This window comes from Dermacentor andersoni, chromosome 3 (assembly GCF_023375885.2).
Source record: "Dermacentor andersoni chromosome 3, qqDerAnde1_hic_scaffold, whole genome shotgun sequence".
Lineage (NCBI taxonomy): Eukaryota > Metazoa > Arthropoda > Arachnida > Ixodida > Ixodidae > Dermacentor > Dermacentor andersoni.
Window position 1 is genome coordinate 11,962,277 of NC_092816.1, and position 23,182 is coordinate 11,985,458.

Here is a 23,182-nt window from a genome sequence, read left to right on the forward strand (position 1 = left end):
GGCAACATGAAAAACTCCCGATACTGCTTTCTGTTGCTCAATATGTGCTACATGAAAGTGTTTTTCCAAGCGTGAAAGAAGCCCCATAACAAGCATAGTGTGATGCACGGACCATGCAAAAAAAATTAGACTACGAGATCTGCAACACTAGCGGCGCGGAAAGACAGCCCGGGAAAGAAGACGAGGGGCGTATGAAGTTAGCAGCCATACCTGCTCGCCTTTTGTCATTGCACCCACCAATGATTACCCACAATTAGATACTGCCCGCATACCGCATAAACGTCAGCTGCGCACATTCATTCGCAGCTACGAAGGGGATAGAGGAAATGATGTGCGCGCTTGATCATGTGACCTCCAACTAACTCGAATATTGAGCACCTGGAAGATAATGCCCATGAAACTGCCATCCTTTTCGGCTTGCTGTTGCATGCTTTTTCTCGCATCCCCCGATGTATCGGTCGCTCATTCATGTGGCTTTTGGACTTTTATAAGGAACGTCACAGCGGTGACGAGAAATACAAAACATGTGTCGAGCTCGCTTCTACCGCGGCTGCAGACGGCTCAATGTGCACTGGCTGCGAACTCGGCACGAGCAGCAACGACAAAGCCAACAGTATACAGGTGGTAGGATGTGTGATTAGAGCTACGATTGCAGTGCTGGCACCCATTCGCAGTACAATTCGTCGATGGCATTTTGAATGGAGCGTACAACTCGTGGTACTAACTCGTGCGCGTACAGCAGCCCTCATGTGCGCCGCGATGCAGTGAACAGCTCTGCCGCTTCGCTTGTCACCGTGAAGGCAGCGTCGCTCGTTGGCGTGCGCTTTTCTTTACTCCTTAGTACACATACGATCAATCGTGAAACACTAACAATATGTGAACCGCAATTTTAAACAATAAGTATGCTGTACTTAACAACAGCCGACTTACGTGCAGTAATCCCATGTACTACATTCTAGGTACCAATGCTTCGCCGCCAGGCCTTGTCACTTACTGGTTCTTGAAGCTTTCTTTGCCAATTTAAAATTATAATTCCTACTTGAATCACGATCAGCATCCTGGATTCTGTCACTATAAATTATGGCAATTTCATTTCCATCAATGTCTCGCAATACATTTTGGCCAGTTATCAGTCCTTTTAAACATATGGAGGAGACAACATAGTGCTACTAAAGAAAGTATACGAGAATTAAAAGAAGTTATGCAGATACCACGCGCTGTGGCAATTGGTCTAAGCAAAGCTCGCTGTAGTGAATGCCTTAAGTAGGGGTAATTGTTGTTGATGTTGAGGGCATGTTTAAATTATTCGGTGCTTGGTGCAATACGAGAGTGGTGTTCCCCTTAGGTGCACCACTTGTGTTTGTTCACGTAGTACACGGAACATACATTGAGACGTGTTTGCCTGAGGCATTGTTGTGGCTCATTGTCCATAGCCTGCGAGAAGGTTAACATGGTCATTGCCTCACACGGCGCATCGCATCGAGGGGGAAATGTTGAAATCTTAACTGCATGATGCTGCTTTACGTGCCAAAACCAAAATCTGATTATCCGGCACGCTTAGTGGGGGACTCCTGATTAATTTTGGCCGCCTGGGGTTCTGTAATGTGCACCTAAATCTGCGAGCAGTTTCGCATTTCGTCCCCGACCGTCGGGATTGAACTCACGACCTCGAACAATGCCGTAGCCGCTAAGATACCGCGGTGAGTACAGAAGTGGTTTACCAGCCAGCTGCTTGCGTAGTATCGTCTTAACGCTGCAGTGCTTTACTGCAGCTCTGCATGTGCGCACTTTGCATCAGTTCCTCACAGGTTAAATTTGCACCAAGTATATCTTTCAGAAATAGCAGAAACGTGCCATACCATACCTTCAGTTAAACTTCATTCACTGAGTCCTCAACTGTTGCCACGTGTATTAGTTGCCTTTCCTTTACTGAAGACACCCCAAACGACGCATGCTCTTTGATGTCGCAATGCCACTCTCCCGCGCGATGTGGGCGAGGCGTCACAGGCGAAGAGTGGTGAGATTTCTTCGCCACTGCATTGGTGCCTGGCATCCGGTTCCAGCCAGTTCAGCCTCTCCTCTCCGGACTGTTGCGTGAGAACACGAAGACAACCGCTGCCGCATTGCGTCGAGAGGGCACTGTGGTACTTCCCAGTGAGCTCCAGGGGTCATTGTGGCCACGCTTCCCCCCAACGAGGCATGCTTTTCGATGTCGGCTATCTCTTCTCCTGCACTTCTACCATACATTATCCACGTCCCGACGCGGTATGCTAGACAGCCACAGTAGCAGCAGGAGTAGAAAAATAGAAGGAAGAGGCAAATAAAGCTTTGCTTTAGTGAAGTATAAGTGGTATGGGAAGGGCCAACCAGAGGAGAGTCTAGATGCAGAATAACTTGCGCCAGGGCTTCCCTTTACCACCTCTGCTCTTATGACGTTCATGATGAAAGAAGAGTCAAGCAGTATAAGGAAGACAGTGTTGTGGTGGTGGAACATTTTTTTCAGTATAATCGCAAAGATTCAGATTCTGGCAGATATTTGTGGAGAGGAGGGTGGCACTGTAGGATTTTGATTCACTGTAAAGAAATCGGGCCTTACGCTGTTTAATGCCTTGTGATGAGATGGTCATAATACATGGAACTGAAATCCCTAGGGTTGAACACTGCAAATACCTAAGGATACGGCGAGAGCGCGCTTCCGACCCGCCTTCCTTGCTCGCGCATGCGAGATTGAGCCGCGTTCGCCGGCTCACCCTCGCACGCGTTCACTCTCCATACAGCGCGCAGCAACGATTTACAGCGTAAATGCACTTGGAGTGTCCGTATAATTGCTATCGCAATAAAAGCAACAAACAAAGTACTAAATCACTGACATTCAAAAGACAATTCAATAAATTTCAATCAGGGTGGGAATTGAGCCGGGCCTCCGGGGTGTGAGACGAGCACGTTTCCTCGGCGCCGTGGTGGCTCCACGGTTCTGGTTGACTAAAGATGTGCCTAGTGCGTGCGTCATTGGGCACGCGACGGCGGAGCCAATGGGGAGCATGTACTGTCACGTTTTGAGTGTATAAAATAAAAAGCATTAATGTCCAATTAAATGCCGCTTAGCGGTCCTTCGAGTTATAAACTCCTCGCGGAAAAGCGAGCGCGTTGAGACGCTTCGCACATTTTGATTTCGCCTTACCAAGGTGCAGTTAGGATGCAGGCGAGAGCTTGCGTGGGCAAGGAACGCGCAGAAAAGCACATTTCACCAAAGGGACTATATTGCTCTCAGAATCCCGCATGTAAGCAGTCTTAAGTGTCTCCGCCGAATTTTTTTTTTCTTTCTGGGCGGTTGTAATTGGGGTTGTGTGTTATACGTAAAAATACAGTAGTTTCTTATAACGGATGCACGATTAATATGAGGCAGACAAAAATATGTTTGAGTGAAATGCGTGGGATGGGAAAAATTGCACATAATGGCTTGGCGAGCAGGGGCATACAGAGTGAGGTGGCTTCATTTTGTAAGATTATAGCCACATACTACTAGTTGGCTCACATGCTATTCAGTGTCTGCAATGCCATGCTGAGTGTCTGGTTTTCAGAATCGTGTGAGTACCACTGAGAAGAAGAGGCTTGGTATTAGAAAATTCGCAGTTTCGCCCGAAAGGCATAGCGTTGATTGCAATAGCAAATTAGCGGACAGCTATACAAAGCAAGGATAGCAGTATTATCGGCCGTGTAATCTTGTTAACATAGGCACACTAGTTAAATTAACAAGCATGGTGTCACACGCGCACAAGCAAACGTGAACACATTTGAGTCGATGACCGCGGAAACTCACTGTCAAGGCACTGGCGTGAGGAAACGCGGCAGCAGCAGCAAGCGAAAAAAAATTCATGCTGTCTATCGCTTCAACGAAAAGTAAGTGCCGAAAACAATACACAGCACGCACAAAGCTACGAGCCGCCAACGCGCCTAGGCTCTCTCACTCTGTCCTAAAGCAGATCGCTCTCGGGATACGCCTAGGCGACCACAAACAGCCGCCACATGCACAGTTGCAACCAGAGTAGAACCCCCCCGGTGCCTCGCAACATTGGGTGCCTCGCGCACGACGGGGGACGGCGCGCTTCCTGCCTGCGATTGTGGGCTCCCCTCAAATGCCGCCTTCACTCACACATACAGCATAGGGTGCGTGGCGACGGTGTCATCGCCCTTTGGCTTTATACGGTACCTTACAGCGACGGCGGAAGTGAGCTTGGGAGTGTCCAAATAATTGCTATAGGAATAAAAAAAAATGTCTTGTCTTTGCTCTGGAAGGCGGTGTTATGGTTTATGACTAGCAATCATATCCCTCATGGTATTCTGATCAAAGAAATGAAGTTGAAAATGTTTGTTTACTCAATTCACTAATGCCCATGTGTCATCTCTCTCTCTCGGTGCTTTGTAACAAAGTCAGCAGCCAATATTTAATGTGGCAAACCAGTTTTCCAAAACCATTGCAAAACTGTTTTAGAATTTCGGCTGTTTCTGTTTGAACAATCCTCTACACAGTTTAAATATTTAGACAGGCTCGAATATGTTGTAACTGGTGTTTTTCAGTTCCTCTTTAACCCTTTCATCGCTTCTTTTTGAAAACGTGAACAAGTACTCAAAGCGAAAATGTAAGGTAATGCGAGGCATGTGGCAAGGACTTGCACTCGAAAACTTGGGTGTTCGGCTTAAAATCTGAAGTGCAACCTTGACTAGGGAATAATCAAAGGGCTGTTTGAAGGCTGGCTTTAGGGACGCGCAGAGAGACAACAAAAGGGGCCAGTGCAGAGAAACATGGGCTGAGCGTGCTTTGAAGTACGGGAGACCAAAAGCAAAATCTGATTCGTAAAATGACTGTGGAATGTGGTTCTACGATTTGTTAATAAGAAACATGGGTTCCAAAGGCTTGGTAATAGGTGCACAAGAAAATTAGTGTCAAGCTAGGTGGCATCTGTCACTAGCCTATTTCACAGCTGATGCTCATAATATGCACTCATCCATCCATACATTCATTATAAGTATTAAGGCTATGTCTGTCTGATACGTAGGGCGCCTTCATGCGCAACAGGCCCCTGCATAAAGCTGCCTTTCAGGTCTGCCATGCACACATAATAATTCTTGTGTTTTCTGCGTTGATAGTCTACTCTGATCTATGCGTATTTGTCTGTGTGAAGGTAGCTGAAGTGTATGCTTTATGACAGCATGAAAACACCTTTCTGTAAACCTTTGCATTGCTGTTCCCCTCTGCCCATGCGCACATTGGCATGATAAAAGGAGCATTTTACGTCTATGCAAATGTTTTTGGGGCAGCACACTAATAACATTTCGGCAGTGCCTGCTTTTTGCATTTTGCATTAGTTTATGAGGAAGCATGACACCGTCCCGCTAACGTAATTTGCTATGACCAGTCTTCAGATCATATTATTTCATCACACTTTATTGTTATATATGAGCTCATGTACTTTCTCAACCAAGGATAAATGTGTTTGCTGCAACAAAATTTTATTCGTTTTCTGAAATCATGCGCTCCGAAAAATTTTTAGAGGATTAAGAGTGGGTATAACGAGTTTATCTAAAATAATGCAAGCTCATTGCATCATATTGTGAGAATGAGTTGGCACTGCGCTGGCTAATTGTACTGATACCTGTGCTGCTGCCTTTTATTTTTATAACTGCCACATTATTCCTTGCATGCCATGTGTGACAACCATATTTATTTTGATTTCTTTAAACATGAACATTTGCAATTTGTTCTTGCAGTATGTATTAATATAGTGTGGAGAAGGCACGTTTATTTTAGGACGTAGTGCTATGCTGTTGTTCTCGAGTGAGAGCCACCAGTGCGGTCTTAGATGTGCTACGTTGCTTCATCCAATCAGGGTGACTTGCAAGAGATTGTTGTGCTGTAGGGGATGTACCCGTGGCTGCCAAGACCGTATGCCAGATTTGCCTTATGTTATGCAGATTGAATTTGGCTGCAGTGGTGAATTTGGCACCCCACATTCGCCCTTTTGATTTGTTTAGGTTCGTTGTGCTGTGCTCTTATACCAGGTGTGCCAGTCTGTGCAACTTTTCTTTGAGAAAGATTGATTTGACATTTGTGAAATCGGCCTATTATACGTTATGCCTCAGTAAAAACATTCATTATTGCACAAACCAGAAACCACATCAGCAGTTCAGATGAGTGTTACGTTCGTCTGCAGTGTCGGCCATGTCATGAGCTTTCGAGAACTGCTAGCAGATGATGATGTAAGGCACATGCCGTGACAATGATCTACATTGGCAAACTTATGTGCTTCGAATGGTTTGGTCTGATGTCGTTTGTTCACCTGTTGGTCTGCACCTGCTAGCCTCCATAACATGATATGGTCACCCATCTTGCTCCTCATTCGTTCCTTCTCCCAGCTCTGGCTGAAGGAATGTATACCTCAGGCGCCGACCTGTCAGCCCTTCTTATCATCAAACTTGCTTCTCTCTCTCTTCCTCTCTTTTGTATGGCTCCAATGGGACCAAATATATACTTATGTGCTCCCCCTTCTGGTCTGGTGCAGAAGTGGCGAGGACACGGCTACGGCAGGAAGGCGAGAAGTATCGGTCATTCTTCCAGACACTGCTTTTGGTGTGGCGTGAAGAGGGCTACCAGGGCCTGTACCGGGGCCTGGCCACACAGCTTGTGCGCCAGATCCCAAACACGGCCATCATGATGGCCACCTACGAAGCAGTCGTCTACATGCTCTCACCAGCTGTCTACGGCGCCTCTCCTGCGAACTTGGATGATGACTGAATAACTTCCTCGGGGCCCATCACGCTGCTGCCAGGTGGAGGAGCAGGAAGGGCCATTGTTGCAGTCCCATGGAACTGCGCAGTGCTTTGTAGGCTCAGCGAGACGACTGATCTTCCCACTCTTCTGGGAGAAGTCAATGTATATGATCTGCAGATCTCGAGCGCCGGGGTGCTTTTTTGACCAGAGTGTTTCACTTTAGCAGCACCTTTTACACATTCGTCCATATTTCTGGCATTGTCTTTCTTTCTTTTTTCGTAATTATCTTTGTTAATATCATTTCTTCACCATGTAGGCATTTACAATTTGTCCAAAAAGTGAAGTGGCAAGAACAAAACTCTAAATTACTTAGCACAGACATTAGTGTTCAATTCTATTTTTCTTCCTTTTCTTTTTCTTACTGGATGCCTGTGAACTTTCTGGACACATCATCCTGAAGGCTTCAGCGTGCCTGAAATTTTGAGTCAGCCGTCATGGATTGCCGTCACAATGTGCACTTTTGTTCGCTTTCCCGTACTCTGGTCAGAGTGGCAAGCCCGGCCACCAAAATGGCGTCTGTAGCGAATGCACTTTCCCGTGCCAAGAATTCATCTACGTGCGAACGGTGTTGTTTGCTCTTGTACCGTAGAAGGGTTCTGGAGTTTGGAAGGCTTCGGTGTTGTGAACAACCCTTACCTGATTGTGTATGTGTGTGCCTGTGTGCGCGTGATGGCAGGTCTCAGTTCGGTCCACTTGCAGGTACGCACTTGTCACAAGCTGTGTGCAAAGCATCCGACTCCTGAAGTACTCGAACAGCCTGCCATTTTCAGTTGTAAATAGTATAAGAGTGGACTGTGGTTCTCTTTGTACATACTTTGTTTGCTATGGTACTAATGTTATTTGTACACTGTTGTATTATTCATAGCGCTAGTTGCTTGTCACATTACTTCATGCTGTGGGGACATCCTGAAATTGGAAGAAAGAAAGAAAAAGGTGTACGTTTAAAAAAGATAGTATTGGCTAATACAAACGAACATACACGATCGCTAGTGCAAGCTATTTTTTGGTAGCATGTTCAGGGTCAGTAGGTCTTGTAATGCTTGTACGGGCATTATTGAAGCACCTTCTCTTTTCCCATTATTTGGCAGTGTAAATCATTTGTTCTTGCTGTGCAGTGAAATGTTAGATAAGTTTTACAAATGCAACTGAACACGGGGTTGTGTGCATATAACTGACCACTATATTGCTGCACTCCAGAAAGCTAGCCAAGCAAAGGCTACAATACAAAGATTGTTCTTTGCAAGTTACCCTGATCAAACAAACGAGAACTTTTGTTGGGGCTTTCGTTACCTGCCTGTGACGGAACTTCGCCTCAATTATTTTGTCAGCCTTGGTTGTAGCATATCTAAATGTCACGTTGTGCGCCTCTGGCCCTCAGTGTGCCCTGTTTTGCAGCCGTGCTATGCTCATTCAGTATGGATCATAAGATTGCCATACGTGAAGCTTTGTTTCGTCAAGTACAAAGGGATGGTTTCGCGCCAGCTGTGTGCAAAGGACTGTGCCAGCCATGTTCGTTGCCGAGATGCTCGTTGAAAGTGCCTTACTGATTTGTAAAGGAAAAAATGAAATTAAAGAGATGTAGCACGTGCGTCTGGGGACCAGACAGGCAGGCAAGCCAAATGCGTGTTGGATTTTTTTTCTTTATTGACAACAAACCGCGATGCTTTCGATGTACATCCAAAAAATATCTGTTCAATAAAGTGGCAGCAAGTGTATATCTTTTGGTCCTCTCTTCATTATTTACATGCGTATTTACACTCATGTGAAATTGAAATATATAGTAGATACCGTTCAGTGGCCATGCGCTCAGCGCTGCCCAAAGGAACTGATAACGCCGGCAGAAATAAGCAAGACTCATCCGGACCTCGCTCGGTTGCCTCTTCACGAATCGGCGCTGCAGGGCACGGAGTGCGTTTTGTTTGATTAAAAAATATACTCTCAGAGTCATGTGAAGTACTGAACGCTGACACGGTGTAACAGGTGACTTGTAGCCGAGGCTGGACTGGCGACGAGCTTGTGTGATGGCCGCAGCAGTAGCAGCGTGGTGCTGCACAGAAAAAGGAGGCATGTCTTTAAAAAAAGAACCAAGGCATGGCACACATCATATTCGATGCAGTATCAGCTGATGCAAACGTTGTGCATACCGCGTGGCTGCACCATATTCTAGCGTGGATGTAGTACGTGCACAGTGCTTTTGGAGCAAGCGCACTTGGCGTTCAGTGCGTCAAAGCAGTTAGTGTCTAAGCTATATACAGTCGACGATACTTTAACAGTACCGCGCGAGCGCCGACTGGCCTAGGGTTACCGTATATGCTACCAAAGGTAGACCTTTCGTAGCATATGCAGTAACTCTAGACTGGCCGACCAGTCGGCGCCTTCTAACGGCGCGAAGCGACGAGATCAGCCAGGGCTCTATTAGGGTGGCAAGATAGACGGGGAGGTGTGAATTCCAGCGGCGCTTTCCTTCGGGCGCGCGTGACCCCCTTGCGCACCGATGCCACCAGGGGGAACGTGGCGCTGCTCGTCCACCCAGCGGTCGATTTAGGCACCACTGGCCTCCTTGAAGCCCTTGGGTTCAGCGGGAGCAGTGGTAAAGCAAACAGGTCCGCAATAGACATTAGTAAGAGGCGATTGGAGGATTGGTGGAAGAAGTAGGGAAACGACAAAAGGCGGAGACGTACAAAAGCACAGTTCGCAATAGGGGATCAGAAAATTTGGACGTGGTAGTTCATAGTGTTTTTTCTTAATCTTTGTTCATTGGTTAACCTAGGTAGGATATTAGGCAGCATAGAAGCAAGAGCTTGGTGGCGCAACCCACCGCCCCGTTCCAAAGAGGACGCTCATAACATCCATCCATCCATCCATCCATCCATGGTATTACGGCGTGGTACTCCCGCGCTGGCCTGCGCCCTCCGCTGTCAGTTGGTCTCGTCGCCTGTTTTGGAGTGTTCCTCCCGATATTCCGTGATTCGAGGGCGAGATGCTGTGGACCACCAAAGTTATGTTGAGCACCGCAGCGACGCACGGCTAGTTTATTACATTGCAGGTTATGCGGCGAGAAGGCGTGTTTTGCCCACACATTGTGAAGACTGCGAAGCACCACAAAGGTAATATCCCCAGAGAGCTTCCACCAGAGGCAACCAAAGAGTGGGACCTTGAGGGCCTTTTATATCCCTCAGAATCTTTCTACAAGCTGGACAATGCCCTTGAAAACAAACTCACTCGTTTATTCAGTGTAACGCCTGCCGTGGTTGCTCAGTGGCTATGGTGTTGGGCTGCTGAGCACGAGGTCGTGGGATCGAATCCCGGCCACGACGGCCGCATTTCGATGGGGGCGAAATGCGAAAACACCCGTGTACTTAGATCTAGGTGCACGTTAAAGAACCCCAAGTGGTCAAAATTTCCGGAGCCCTCTACTACGGCGTGCTCATAATCAGAAAGTGGTTTTGGCACGTAGAACCCCATAAGTTTTAATTCAGTGTAACACGCTAGCATGCCAAAGCTGTGGCCGAGATATTTTGCAGTCAATTGGTTAAATGTCAAAGATTGGTTGCCTAGACCATTCTGCTACCCTGACAGCCTGAGTTACACGTTTTTATTGCCTCACAAGGATTCTCTTTTTGCTTAAAGGTGTCAATCAGCAGAGCAGTGAGAAGAAACGGAAAACACTGAAACCTTGTGTGTTGTAAATTTTTTTTCCTCAGTTGTAAATAAGCGATTTCGTGACCAGATATCTGTTGCTTCACTGTCTGCAATCATAGTAAATTGCTTATATGAGCGTCAAAATGACATGCTACAGGTCTGCAAGCGCAGACAAAAAGTGGTTTGTAAATACGTCCAGACGTTATCAGGTAATGTCTGCAGTTTACAGGTCTTACGGCACGCATAGGGTGATTGACTGCTGATCTCGAGGACGACGGTCGCATTTTCAGGGAGGCGATATGCAAGGCGCCCGTGTGCCGTACGATGTCAGTGCGCGTTAAAGAACCCGAAGTGGTCGAAATTATTTCGAAGCCCCCGCTAGCCCCTAACACCCAAAGCCAGCTCACGAAATGAGCACAGACAAAACGCGTTTGAATCTCGATACAGTGCGAACTGGGCCCGTAAGATTTCACAGGAGTAATGATGTGGGCTGACATAACATTGTTTTCATGATAAAGATTCATTCTTTGATGCTCGCAGAAAGCGCGCGAGACCCGAAACGGGCTCACTTTCACTTCGGTGGTAGAGATACAGCCGACGCGAGGCTGGCGAGGCGCACATTTCGGCTGCGTGCTTACCCGGATGGATGGATGGATGGATGGATCGATATTATGAGCGTCCCCTTTGGAACGGGGCGGTGGGTTGCGCCACCAAGCTCTTGCTACTATACTGCCTAATATCCTACCTAGGTTAAACAATGAAAAAAGAAAAAAAAAACTCTGAACTACCACGCCCAAATTTTCTGATCCCTTATTGCGAACTGTCGAAATCCCGCCTTAAATCCCGCCTTGGTCAACAGCGCCGCCCCGCGGCATCGGTGCGCTGTGGGGTCACGTTTGCGCCGCCGGTATTCACACCTCCCCTTCTAACCACGCTAGCTCTATCCTCGACACGCATAGCTATAGTGTACTAGAATAATTATTATTGTGTATATTATTATTGACTATTATTATTGTGTAATAATTATTATAGTGTACTAGAATAATAACATTATTCTACTATACGCATAGCGGCTGCACAGCCGCCATTATCCTGACTTTGATTGGCTGTCGAGAGGTCACGTGTTTTAAAATGTGTACTGGGAAGCGAAAGTTTCGCAAACTGCAATTTGCGTTTTCATCGAGATGACTCGACGTGAAGCTGCAACTTTTATTATATGATACTTTTTTCTGGTCCTTGGCAGCTATATTGCCACGTTGGCGATTCAAAAAAAGCGATCGGTAGCGTGCAGAAGCCCGTGCAATACATCTGCAACTTTGAGAGTATGTGGTCGCCATGGTGACCGCGGTCTAAGATGGCCGCCATTTCAGCTTGCTGATTGGCTGAAGGAACCATTAAGCCACGGACGCATGTAACAAGCGGGTGCAACGCCCATATGAATTTATCACGGGCATGCCAGTGGCTTGAGACGCTTGGCGCGTTTCGATTTGGCCATCTGGACAAGCTCAATCGTTGCAATTAATAGCAGTTGTGCGTGTTGGCGGCGTCTTCTGCACTGCGAAGAGTATAGATTGCGCTGAAATTTATAACAATAAGATTCATATAGCGTAATATACAAAGCCACAAGAACGTCTGAATCCACAAGCACGAAGATCAGACAAATCCATGTACTCATCATTGTCATGGTAGTACAACGACTGCAGCGCCAGAGTTCTGAAGCGCTCCGAACCCTGTCGTCGGAGCAGTCGTCGAGATTGAGAGCATTTCCAGCAACGTCATCACAACACAGCGTCACAACACAGCAAAGCTAGCTTTTCTGGGTGGTACGGCGGCAGCATAACGGTGGTGCGAAAGACACGTGCGCAGTGAAGCTGTATGCGTAATTCTCTTTTTGACCTCGCGACACATTCACGGACAACTTTTAAGAATTGAAATGAGTGGTAATCGTTCTGCCGTCGTACGTTACGGTGGTTTCCAGTTTCTAAAGACCGCAGAAGCGAACGTATACAATGAAACTGTTGTGTACTTGACAAACTCTATAAACAATGCGACTTATAATAATGCCAAGATCTGTGCGGTTTGCTACTTTCTGAAGAAAGCAATAGGGGCGGCTATATAACGCTATTTTAGAGAGCACCGGACTACACGCACCGTCATTTTTCAGGTTCGGGCAGTCAACTTTTGGAGCCAAGTGATCGATCAAAGCTTTGTGACATCACTGTCATTGTGTTCGCAAAAATCATCAACTAGACAAGCAGTTCGTCACAACACAACAGCCGCCGTACTAACTACAACCCGCACCATTCAACCGTAGAGTAGCAGACGAACAGTTTCTAAAAGCTACACCAACGTACGGCCAACAGTTGAACGAGAGTGGGTGCAAGTGGCTCCCATAGAAGCCGGATATCTGTGCAGGTCTGGAGTTCGAGTACGTCGTGGGCGTAGTCACGTGGTTTCGCATCTGCCATTTCCTCCTCCGAGAGCGAGTCACGCGTTCGGCTTGCGCGCTTGTTCTCTACCTCTGAGCTCGGGGAACGTAGGATCTGCCCGACTGTGCTTCGGAGGAAGGAGGCGACCCGTCGAAGATACCATAAGAGTGTACTTGCAGGGTGTCTACCGACCGGGAAAACCGGGAATTCTCAGGGAATTTGAATAGTCTGGAAATACTCAGGGAAAACCCAGGGAATTTATGCTTCTATCAGGGAAAATTAGCTATAACTTTATTGAAATGGAACGAAAGTCGTGTTAATGCTGGCTCCAGAACATAGGAATCGCAAGGAATGGTCATTGACGCCGTGTCATCGGCACGATGTATTGCCAGAGTAGTTAACGACCGATTTTCCAGACGCCCGATTTTTCGGACATGCCCGATAATTAGCACGGCTTTGCGGCACTACCACATACTCCATATAGTCAATGTATATTGTCCTGACTGCAGGTCTGAAATGGTATTAATCAAAGCCACCACCGCCGCCATTTTGATTATCTCGCCGCCTCGAACCGGCACTCTCGCACGCAGATCCGCTCGCAGCCGTAACCACCACCGCGGCAACGTGAGGCCTAGCTGCTTCTACGTTCGCTATTAAGCTTCTTCCCGTGCGGTGCCGTGTTTTTCATTGAAAAAATTCGCCACTGTCAGCAATGGCACCAACTCCGCTTTTGTAATCCTCGTGATTGGCTTCGAAGCTCGCAGAGCACAATGCGTTGCATAATGCCAGTCTCCGAAAGTTAGCTCCGCCTTAGTACAGCAGTGTTAGGCGGTGAAGCATAAGAAGCGTGGGAAGGGGTAATTGTCACGGGACACAGTATGTATTCCTTAATTATACACGCGTGCACCCCCGTCTCATGTCACAGTACGAGCACCGATATGCCTAATAAGTGTACTGGCAGGCCTTAAGAGCTTTTTCGGACGTGCCTGTGGCAATTTTAGCCCTTAAGGGCAGTTAAAGACATGGATTAATTTTTTTTTCGGACTGCCAGACTTTTGGATGTTTTTGCGACCCCTAGGGAGTCCGAAAGATCAGACGTTGACTGTACAACTGACTAAGATGATGCTTCAAATGATCCATGGGGTGAACGCGTGGCAGAAATAGGATGAGAACAGGAAGGACCGACGCAATAAGGAATTAACGGGAAAGGAAACGTGCCGCCGCCTCTTTGAAGGAGCTTGAGCTCAAAAAACAAAGTGTTGGCTGACGCCGAGATGCAGGTGTCCCTCATCCACACCAAAATAAACTCTTTAAAGCAGTGAAGCCCAACACTGAGATGTTGTGTACGAGCTGAGAGTATGTCAGGACAGTTGAGGTTGACTTCCCAGCTGCTGAGAGAGAATATTAGTTGTGACAAAGTTCAGGCCTCATACCGATGAGCTTGCTATCAGTTGATAGAAATAGCTCATATTCAACAATATTTACTTGTGTATGCATCTCCTTTTCATTCGTATTTGAAAATGTTCGACTCAATTTGGAATGGGTTTTACCATTTCTTTTTCCGCTGTGCATTTTACTAACACCTTCATTCTATTTTCTTTTTAAATAAAATAGATATTACTCCTTACTATTCAAATTGGATTAAGTCATTTTTTTGTTTCAACATGCTTACTAGAGAGTGACAGCATCGGGAAACATGGTGTCCAGCCTGTCTAGACATAAAACAAAGTTCTGGCTCATTCAGCGAATTTTGCAAAGGTGCTCAGGGAAAAACCTGGAAAAAATCAGAGAATTTGGAAATGCCAACTTGGTAGACACCCTGACTTGTTTTGCTGGGCACAGGTTCGCCCAATAAAGAGTTAAGTTTGTAACTCACAGTTTTGACACAGTGTCGTTCTTCACTGCCACTACCACGTGACAATATAATCATAATACAAAATAGTGTCGGCCAGTTCCTTCTGAACAGTGAGCGGCGCAACCGGTGGAAATGCTTCGTCCGCCGCAGCTGCTAAACTGGCTGCCCGAGCTAAAGTTACTGTATATGCTACCAAAGGTAGCATATATACAGTAACTCTAGCCTGGGCAGAAGCTCAGCGCCGCCGCCGAGACGACCCGGTCGTTCAAAATCGAATTATTTGCCACACTATATCGCGAATTCAAAGCGCCTGAACTGCTGCTCTCAAAATTCGCATTAGTGAGTATCGTAATCGTCGGTGAACTTTTTTTCTCTAATGTTTGTAGTAGTCCTGACAACTTGCACAAATATATGTGGTTGTGATCATGTGCACGAGGTTATATGTTCATGCTTTCTTCTAATAAACGGCAGTTAGAAGTCAGCGCAATTGTCCCTGTCGCTTCTTGTGTTCTGCGTCTGCTCTTGCGCTGGTTATATCAATATATGGAATACCAACTAGCCCGGTCTCGCAGCTTGCTGCAGTCACTAGCACTGGTGGCCAGTCGACTGAGCGCCAGTCGACGCTCGCGTGGTATATACTGCTAAAGGAATCGGTCGACTGTTGTACCTCGAACTTGTGTCCGGCGACTTCAGTATACCACCGTCACGGTTTGTTATTCATGATGCATTAAAGCAGGAGTGCTGCCTACGAAGCAGCGTCCCACGTGCACTGATGTTCCATCGACGGAACCTCATTTTAGGGAAAGGGTGTAGTCAATGGTAGTAGCGATCACGGTATATTCTTACACCGTTATCGCGATCCATCTGGTCTTTCTTTCAGCTTTGAATAAGAGGATGATCGCGTGTCGCTTTAGAGGTGCGGGTACCTGGTAGTGTTGACGCATATAGCATTGGGTACAGTAACCCTATAGTCGCATACAACTCAAGTCTGCTCATAACCGCCAGCCACTGTTCCTCTGCGACGCTGCAAACAATTCGTACTTCAAACATTCCCTGTTACCCAAATTAGGCGGTAACCACAAAAATAAAATTATAAGCGTGTAGCTTTGTGAAACGGTGAAAGCCTAATTCTTTATTGAACTGAAATAAAACGCTTGCTTCACTGCAACTATTTATTGTGAAGTTTCACTTCAGTTGGCAGTGAAGTTTCATGAGTAAAATGGGGTAAGCAGTGAAATGAACTGTACCACGGGCTTTCGAAGAGTGAAATGCCCAGACTCCATACACTTTGTCAATGTCTGTTGCACACCTCATCACTTCCGCCGATGAAAAGATTCCTCAAGAATAGCAGACGCCCCGGAGGTATCAAGTACTACGCCATTTTGAAATGGTCGCATGGCGACGATTTTGTTTGCATCTGTGATTGGCTGACGGAGTAACAACCCCGCGCGGTCCGTGTGCCGCGGTTGCCGACTGCTGTTTTTTTTTTTTTTTTTAAGTTGTATCCTACCATAGTAGCGATTGAACTCGTGCTGTGGTCTGCAGAAGTTCGCTAAGCGCGAGCGACTATGGGGAGTCGCGACTGGCTGCTCGAGGCACTTCGCGTGTTTTCGCAGGCTTCTTTCACGCTCGGAAAAACACTTTTATGTAGAACGTATCGAGCAGCAGAAAGTTGTACCGGGAGTGTTTCATGTTGCTCAACATTTTTCTCATTAACACTGTTCATCTAACTGTAATATTTGATACGTTGATTAATTAAGCCTAATTATCTCATTATACGGAATGCAAAAGATTATCTGAGTATCTCCGAGCAACGGCAAACAACATTACCTTGACTATGTCCAGCTACGTGGCACTTGCATATATTGAATGTTTGGTTCAAGTTATGTGGGACACCCCGTCAACTGTCCCGAACTTCTCGAACTTGCACGACTTTGCGCTAACGTGAGTGAAACTAGGGCATACGTGCGTGTCTTTCCGTACCGCGCCCATTGGACATCGTTAGCCCGCTAACGATGGGTTGAAACGCCGCTTTCGACACCTTCCGCGCCGCTCACGGACACATTGCGCTATCGGACGTGAAGGAGGAGAACTATATTTTTGTTTGCTAAGCAGTTTGCTTTTTCCCCGCCAGGCATTAATTTTTTAACGCACTCGGAAGTCTCGCGATCGTCAAAGCAAAAAGCGAAAATGGCCGCCTCCGGGAGCGGTGCGCGCGCTTCCAAAGATCGCAGATCTCGCGATTGATTTTATCGATTGATCGAGCATCTGCGACTCTGATGATGCTGCCTTATCGTCAGTCTGTGAGAGCGACGTCGACGCAAGCCAGCCCGCAATATCGGCGGCCGCAGCCCGGCACGCCAAACTGTAGTGCTTGCACTTACATTTTTGTAGTGAAATACCTGTTCAATGAAACATTTAGATTTTTTTCGATGATCGTGATTATTAGATGGCAATACATTTTGCATATTTCATCATTTTTGTTACATATTTTTCTTAGTAGATACAAGCGTGTTTTTACAAACTTGGTTCAGTTTTATCCCACAATCTTGAATCTGGCAATTTATATCTTTCTTTATATGACATGCATCTCGTTAATAAAACTTATATGCGTGAAAGTCGCATTCATTGTGCTTTTTGTTTATGTATTACGCGAAATAGTGAGTGCAGTGGTTCATTTAGAAAAAAATAATCTGGTGTAACCAAGAAGAAACGCCTATTTTCCCCCTTGCACGGGGACAGAGTTAAGTACACGGCGGCGAAATCGACGTGTGTATATATATATATATATATATATATATATATATATATATATATATATATATATAGTGAAAAGTTAGAGCTCGCTCCACAACAACCGATTACGAAGCACTGGCCTAGCATGTATGCAGTGCCGCCCTTTCTTCCCATAGTAGAGACCGTCGACTAACGCGAGACCCGTTTTCTTGAAATGCGACGGGAAGAGGCGGCGGCGCCATGCTTTCAAAGGGATGCCACGGCAAACTCGCCGGGCTGGTCGAACCGTGCGCGACTTGCGCGTGGATCGTCCATTCCCGTTAAGCCGGGCCGTTTGGCTTCTGCTGTCGACGCCCGTGTCGAGGAAAGCGAGTCGGCCGTCTCGGACGATCGAGCGTCTACTCTGGCTCCCGTCGTCTCGCTCGCGGTCCCTGAGCTTCGCTCGATTTGCCCCGCGAGTTCTGTGAAGATACGCCGCCGGCGAATGCCCCGTTACGTTATCCCTGCCGCCCGGTCATCCCGGACGCCGTCTGCGTGCACGCTGCGACGCCGTCAGTCGAGCTACGGCAGCCGGGTCGGCCGGCTGCTGGGCTCATTTCGCGATGTCATCCAGCTCACATAGGGGCCCGGTATCACGGGAGCGCCACCCACCTGTGGCGCACCCTCGCTACGTGGCGGCGGCGTTCTTGAAGAAGTTTGCCTTCTCCTTGAAAGCAGCCTGCCGCTTCTTGCGCTCTTCTTCTTCGATCTTTCGCTCCAGCTGCTCCTGCTTGATCTCCTCCTCGAACCGGTTGCCGCGGTTCAGCTCCATCGCCTGCGCACAGACACAAATTGCTTTATGGGTGCACCTCCGCAAGCACGCACGCACACGTGCTCGGCCGAGTTATATCCGCGTGAGAAATGAGCACGTTCAAGGATTTAATGAACAAAGGTACCCCTCGACCTGCAACAACGACGTTTCCCAGTAGCTTACAACGATGTTCAGGTAGTCGTCAGTTACCAGGTATTTGCATGTCTGTGTGAACACGTTTCGAACATGCCTGCGGCACATGTGCTGACTTATCGTCCTTTCAATGTACTTGGAAGGGCTTTTGTGCAATATTGCATTACGAGATATGTCCCAAAAGTTCGTGCAGTGAGTCAGCGAAAGAGAGAGAGTTTTGCCCAACTGGGGATCTTTAACGTGCGCTACGATGCACACGGGCGTCTTCGCAGTGTGCCTCCATTCAAACTGCAATCTCCGGAGCCGGGGATTAGCCCGCAATTTCGAGCCGAGTATACTAGCGCCTTAGGTACTCGGCTACCCCGAAGGGTGAGAGAGAAAAGAAAATAAAGTGCAGCGGCGTCGCTCTCTTGCCCTCTCCACTCGAAAGAACCCGTTGGCTTCTAGTACGAGCCGGACTGCTGTATGAGAAGGCAGAGCTGTATGCGCGCACTTTTGTGCAACAAAGGATCAATATCAAATTTCTTGTGAAATTTGGCAAGAGTGGTGCAAGAGGACGATGGAAAGGATATACTAAAGGAAAGAACTGTTCGACTGGGTCCGCGTTTTCGGGAAGGCCATCAATAGCCGGGCAAGAAAACAAGAGTTCAGGATCGCTAGTCAGCCACAGAGTCTGTGAAGGAGTACGTTTACCTAGGTCAATTGCTCACAGGGGACCCTGATCATGAGAAGGAAATTTACAGAAGAAAAATGGATTGGAGCGCAATTGGTAGACATTGTCAGATCCTGACTGGAAGCTTACCATTATCATTGAAAAGAAAGGTGTACAATCAATGATTCTACCGGTGCTGACATGCGGGGCAGAAACTTGGAGACTGACAAAGAAGCTCGAAAACAAGTTAAGGACCGCGCAAAGAGCGATGTAACGGAGAATGTTATGCGTAACCTTAAGAGACAGGAAGAGAGCGCTGTGGATCAGAGAGCAAACGTGTATAGCCGATATTCTAATTGGCATAAAGAGAAAGAAATGAAGCTGGGCAGGTCACGTTATGCGCAGGTTAGATAACCGTTGGACCATTAGGGTTACAGAAAGGGTACCAAAAGAAGGGAAACACAGTCGAGGACAGCAGAAGACAAGGTGGGGCGATGAAATTAGGAAATTCGCAGGCGCTAGTTGGAATCGGTTGGCGCAGAACAGGGGCCATTGGAGATCGCAGGGAGAGGCCTTCGCCCTGCAGTAGACATAAAATAAGCTGCTTCTGCTGCTGATGATAATAATGCATCTGTTGAAAGGTACCACAATAAAGCACTGTCTCCAGTAGAAAGGCTCTAAGATACAAGTGCACCATCGAAGCTGCAGCGTTACGTTGTTTACATTGGCTCATAATGTCATGCTAGGTTTTCTTTCGGCGCATGCTGGACCGCTGTCGGTTCATCGATCGCACACGGTATGTGCTTGGTCTGGATTAAGGTGAATCGTAATCTCCATATTCTGTGGGTATTTGTGAAGAAGGAATTAGGAATCAGTGTGAGGCACCCATTTCCTTTCCTTTACGTGAATATTGCGTCCAGCTCGTGTTTTTTTAGTTCCTTTCTCTCGTTTCAGCTTAATATATGCAGTTGGTTCAGTACGTAAATCATTCACCAGCTAAGACATTTGAGCTAAGACACTAAAACACAGGACAGGGGTAATTGGAGATCTCAGGGAGAGGCCTTCGTCCTGCAGTGGACATAAATTATTATTATTATTATTATTATTATTATTATTATTATTATTATTATTATTATTATTATTATTATTATTATTATTATTATTATTATAAGTAAGGAAAATTCAAGATCAGGGCGCCCCTCCACCGCGTGCGAACATCGATCGTGTGCGTCCGCTGATGCTGCATTGCCCGTCGAATAACTGTTATAAGATAGCAGAAGCATTTGGCATGGGAAAGTCGTTCGTTCATCGGATTTCGACTGAAATTTTGGAAGTTAACAAAGGATCACTTTACGCCAAGATGGTGCCGAAATTAACTGCTGACGCCTGCAGCAAAATGTTGCGACGAAAAGAATGTTGCGTTGATGGCAAAACTTGAGACGGCAGCAATGAGTTCTTGCAAAGGGCCGTCACCGGAGAAGAAAGTTGCGTTTACCGAGCAAGGAGTGGAAAAAGAAAGAGGAGCCAAGCCATTGGCCAAGCTAAAAGAGAAAGCGCGGAAGAACAAAGTCACGTTGGTCGTATTTTTTGACTGCCATGGAATCCGCCTCTTTCACGGCGCGACGGCGCACGCGGATTAGTCGCGAAACGTTTTGAAAGGGACGCGCGCGCGGCCAGATATCGGGGGAAAGTACCCCGGGAAAAAAAAAGGGGGCGCTTCGAGGCGCGCTGTTGCAGACGCTCGTGCCATGTACCGCGTTGAAACTGTACTGGTAGCTCGACGTCGGTGCGGTACCGAAAACGTGCGTAAGACTGCAACTCCCCTTTGAAACAGAAAAGGGCCACGGCTTGGTCCGAACTGCACCGTGGACCACGTAGTTGCCGCCTTGCATTGACAGCTGTCAAATTTATCGATAAACCACTGCGTTACACTTGGGCGACACTTGAAAAACACGTTGCCGACGCAGTCTTCTTGCAGCGTCGGCCCACTGTTGAAGGTGGTGGCAGCGCGTGCCGGACTTCATGTACTGTTTTAAGGCGTGGTAACATTGATTGGGTCGATACGAGATCGACAAGACGCTGACGCCGACGATTGGCCGACTATTCAGCACTGTGTCACTGAGACCATTTGATCGTAATAGGCCGACAACGACGCAGCCGACGGGTGCGAGTTGTCATATAGCGCGACGGGCTTTCGTGTCGACAGCACCGACCAAATCAGCGCGCCGACAGTGATAGCGCTTGATTGAACCCTACGTGATCAGCCGTCGAACCGGCAACGCGATAGCTGCAGCTAATTCACTTGTACACATAATTATTCGCGCTCAAAATTCGTCGACATGCCTTCGAAGTTGAAATGCACGAGCTTCAGTCCTCTCAAGCCGTGCGCGTGAAGTTTGAGTCAATGTTGATCCTGTTTAGCGAACTATGGGTTAGGCCTGACCCGGTCGAATTCGTGCACCCGCTACCGATGGCGCTGGACTTTAAAAAAAGTAAGCAGTTCCTTTCGTGAGGAAACCGCTCTTATAGTTAGGTTGCGGCCCTATAGCGATTTGATTACCTACTCTTCATTTCGCACGGCACGTACACAGTAAGCGGCAAGCGGCGACACAGCTCGCTGTGCCAACATCTTGTACTGTGGTCACCGTTCCCGAACGCTGCCGGTTGCATTCCCGTAAATGGTGGGTCTGTGTGTGTTGTTATGCTGACATTTCTTAATTCCAAGGAAGCATGGTTTACCTCTGCGTCAAACAGGAAAGAAGAGACAGTGCATCCGATACAGCAGCATAAACTCGCTCAGTTGCCAACGGTGTCAGCGATGGCATCCACCTTTTCGCGAGAGAACTGCACGGCATATAAGTGGGGACTTATGCCGAGCACAGTTGTCTCTAATAATACTTTATAGCACGCGCAAACTGTAAGTATGGTGAAGTTAAACAAAACCGAGAATCAGTAGCAACAGCCCGTAATATATATGCGTATTGATCAAAGTTGCAGTTGTTTAAGGGACTCGGCCGCTCATACTGACTCGTGTGTATGTTTTGCTACGTTTTGAGTTATTTCACATCAGCGATGCGCCGTTTCTACAATCACCGAAGCTAACAGCGATATGAAGCTGTAGATGTAAACAAATTCACCGCTTTGGCAAATCCACGTCTAAGGCTGCGCTCGAAGGCTTCTTGAATATGCGAAATGTTTAGTGAATGGGTAAAAGGAATACAAAAAGCGATGTGCAATCGCAGACATCAGCTACAACGAACTAAAGGCAGCCGTGTCGGCAGACGGAACTCAGCGTGCCTTTATCGGCAGCGCTGTTACCACAACAGCGCACTTGGGCATGTTCACCCACTATACTCGATGGGTGAACGACATGTTGCCCCGCAGAAACCATTAATAATTAATCGCGATTTACGAACCGCACAACCGACGCACACTCGACATGGGCGCAGGTACACAAATCAACAGGCGAAATCTCCGACACCCTTCCAAAACGTTTCCAGCAGCGTGCGTCAGAGGGCAGCACAGGAACATGAAAGAGGCGGAATTCATACCTGAAGGTGAAGGTGGCAATGCAGCTATCTACGCGGAGGTGCTGAAAGATCGTGTGTGCCACGTGTGGCCAAGAAGGGTGCTGCAGATTCTGCGCGACAGTAGTTATCCCCCTCCCCCTCCCACAGTGCAAGCTTTCGTCGACGGTGGGTGACCAGGTTAGGGACTGTGCTGGCGGAACACCGAGGTTATGCTCATCGGACTTGGGCCCCCTGCAAAAATGCAAAGCGGTGCTCCGGGAGCGGCGAGTCGCGGGGACATGTGACAACAATCCAAACGGAAACGACATCGCTGCTGAAGCACTTGACAGAAGAGGACCTCACCAATTGAAGAAAAGGGAGACAATGTATTGTTTGTAATGGGTAGTATTATCTGAAAGCTTGTGAAATTACTTTTTTTTTTTTTTAATGTACTGCACGAACTTTCGGGATAGGCGTCATCATGTTTCTATGAATACACTAACAAGAGCGAGCGAAAAGCAAAGGAAAGGCAGGGAGGTTAACCAAAGAAATCTGCAATTGGCCACCGCGCACAGGGGTAGCCAACC

The 23,182-nt window shown here is 47.3% G+C and overlaps 2 protein-coding genes across 2 annotated transcripts in view; one reads left to right on the plus strand and one right to left on the minus strand.

Annotated features, from left to right (window-relative positions):
- Nucleotides 1-8,544, plus strand: part of Rim2 (replication in mitochondria 2) — a 59,841-nt gene extending 51,297 nt beyond the window's left edge. Inside the window, exon 7 of the mRNA XM_050169765.3 lies at nt 6,561-8,544. Within this exon, the coding sequence (XP_050025722.1) occupies nt 6,561-6,793 (233 nt within the window). The 3' untranslated portion in view covers nt 6,794-8,544. The remainder of the gene's footprint in view (nt 1-6,560) is intronic.
- Nucleotides 8,450-23,182, minus strand: part of Swip-1 (EF-hand domain-containing protein D2 homolog Swip-1) — a 95,830-nt gene continuing 81,097 nt past the window's right edge. The window contains exons 4-5 of the mRNA XM_050169773.3: nt 18,143-18,305; nt 8,450-8,876 (exon numbers count right to left, since the gene is read on the minus strand). Of these exons, the coding sequence (XP_050025730.1) occupies nt 18,159-18,305 (147 nt within the window). The 3' untranslated portion in view covers nt 8,450-8,876; nt 18,143-18,158. The remainder of the gene's footprint in view (nt 8,877-18,142; nt 18,306-23,182) is intronic.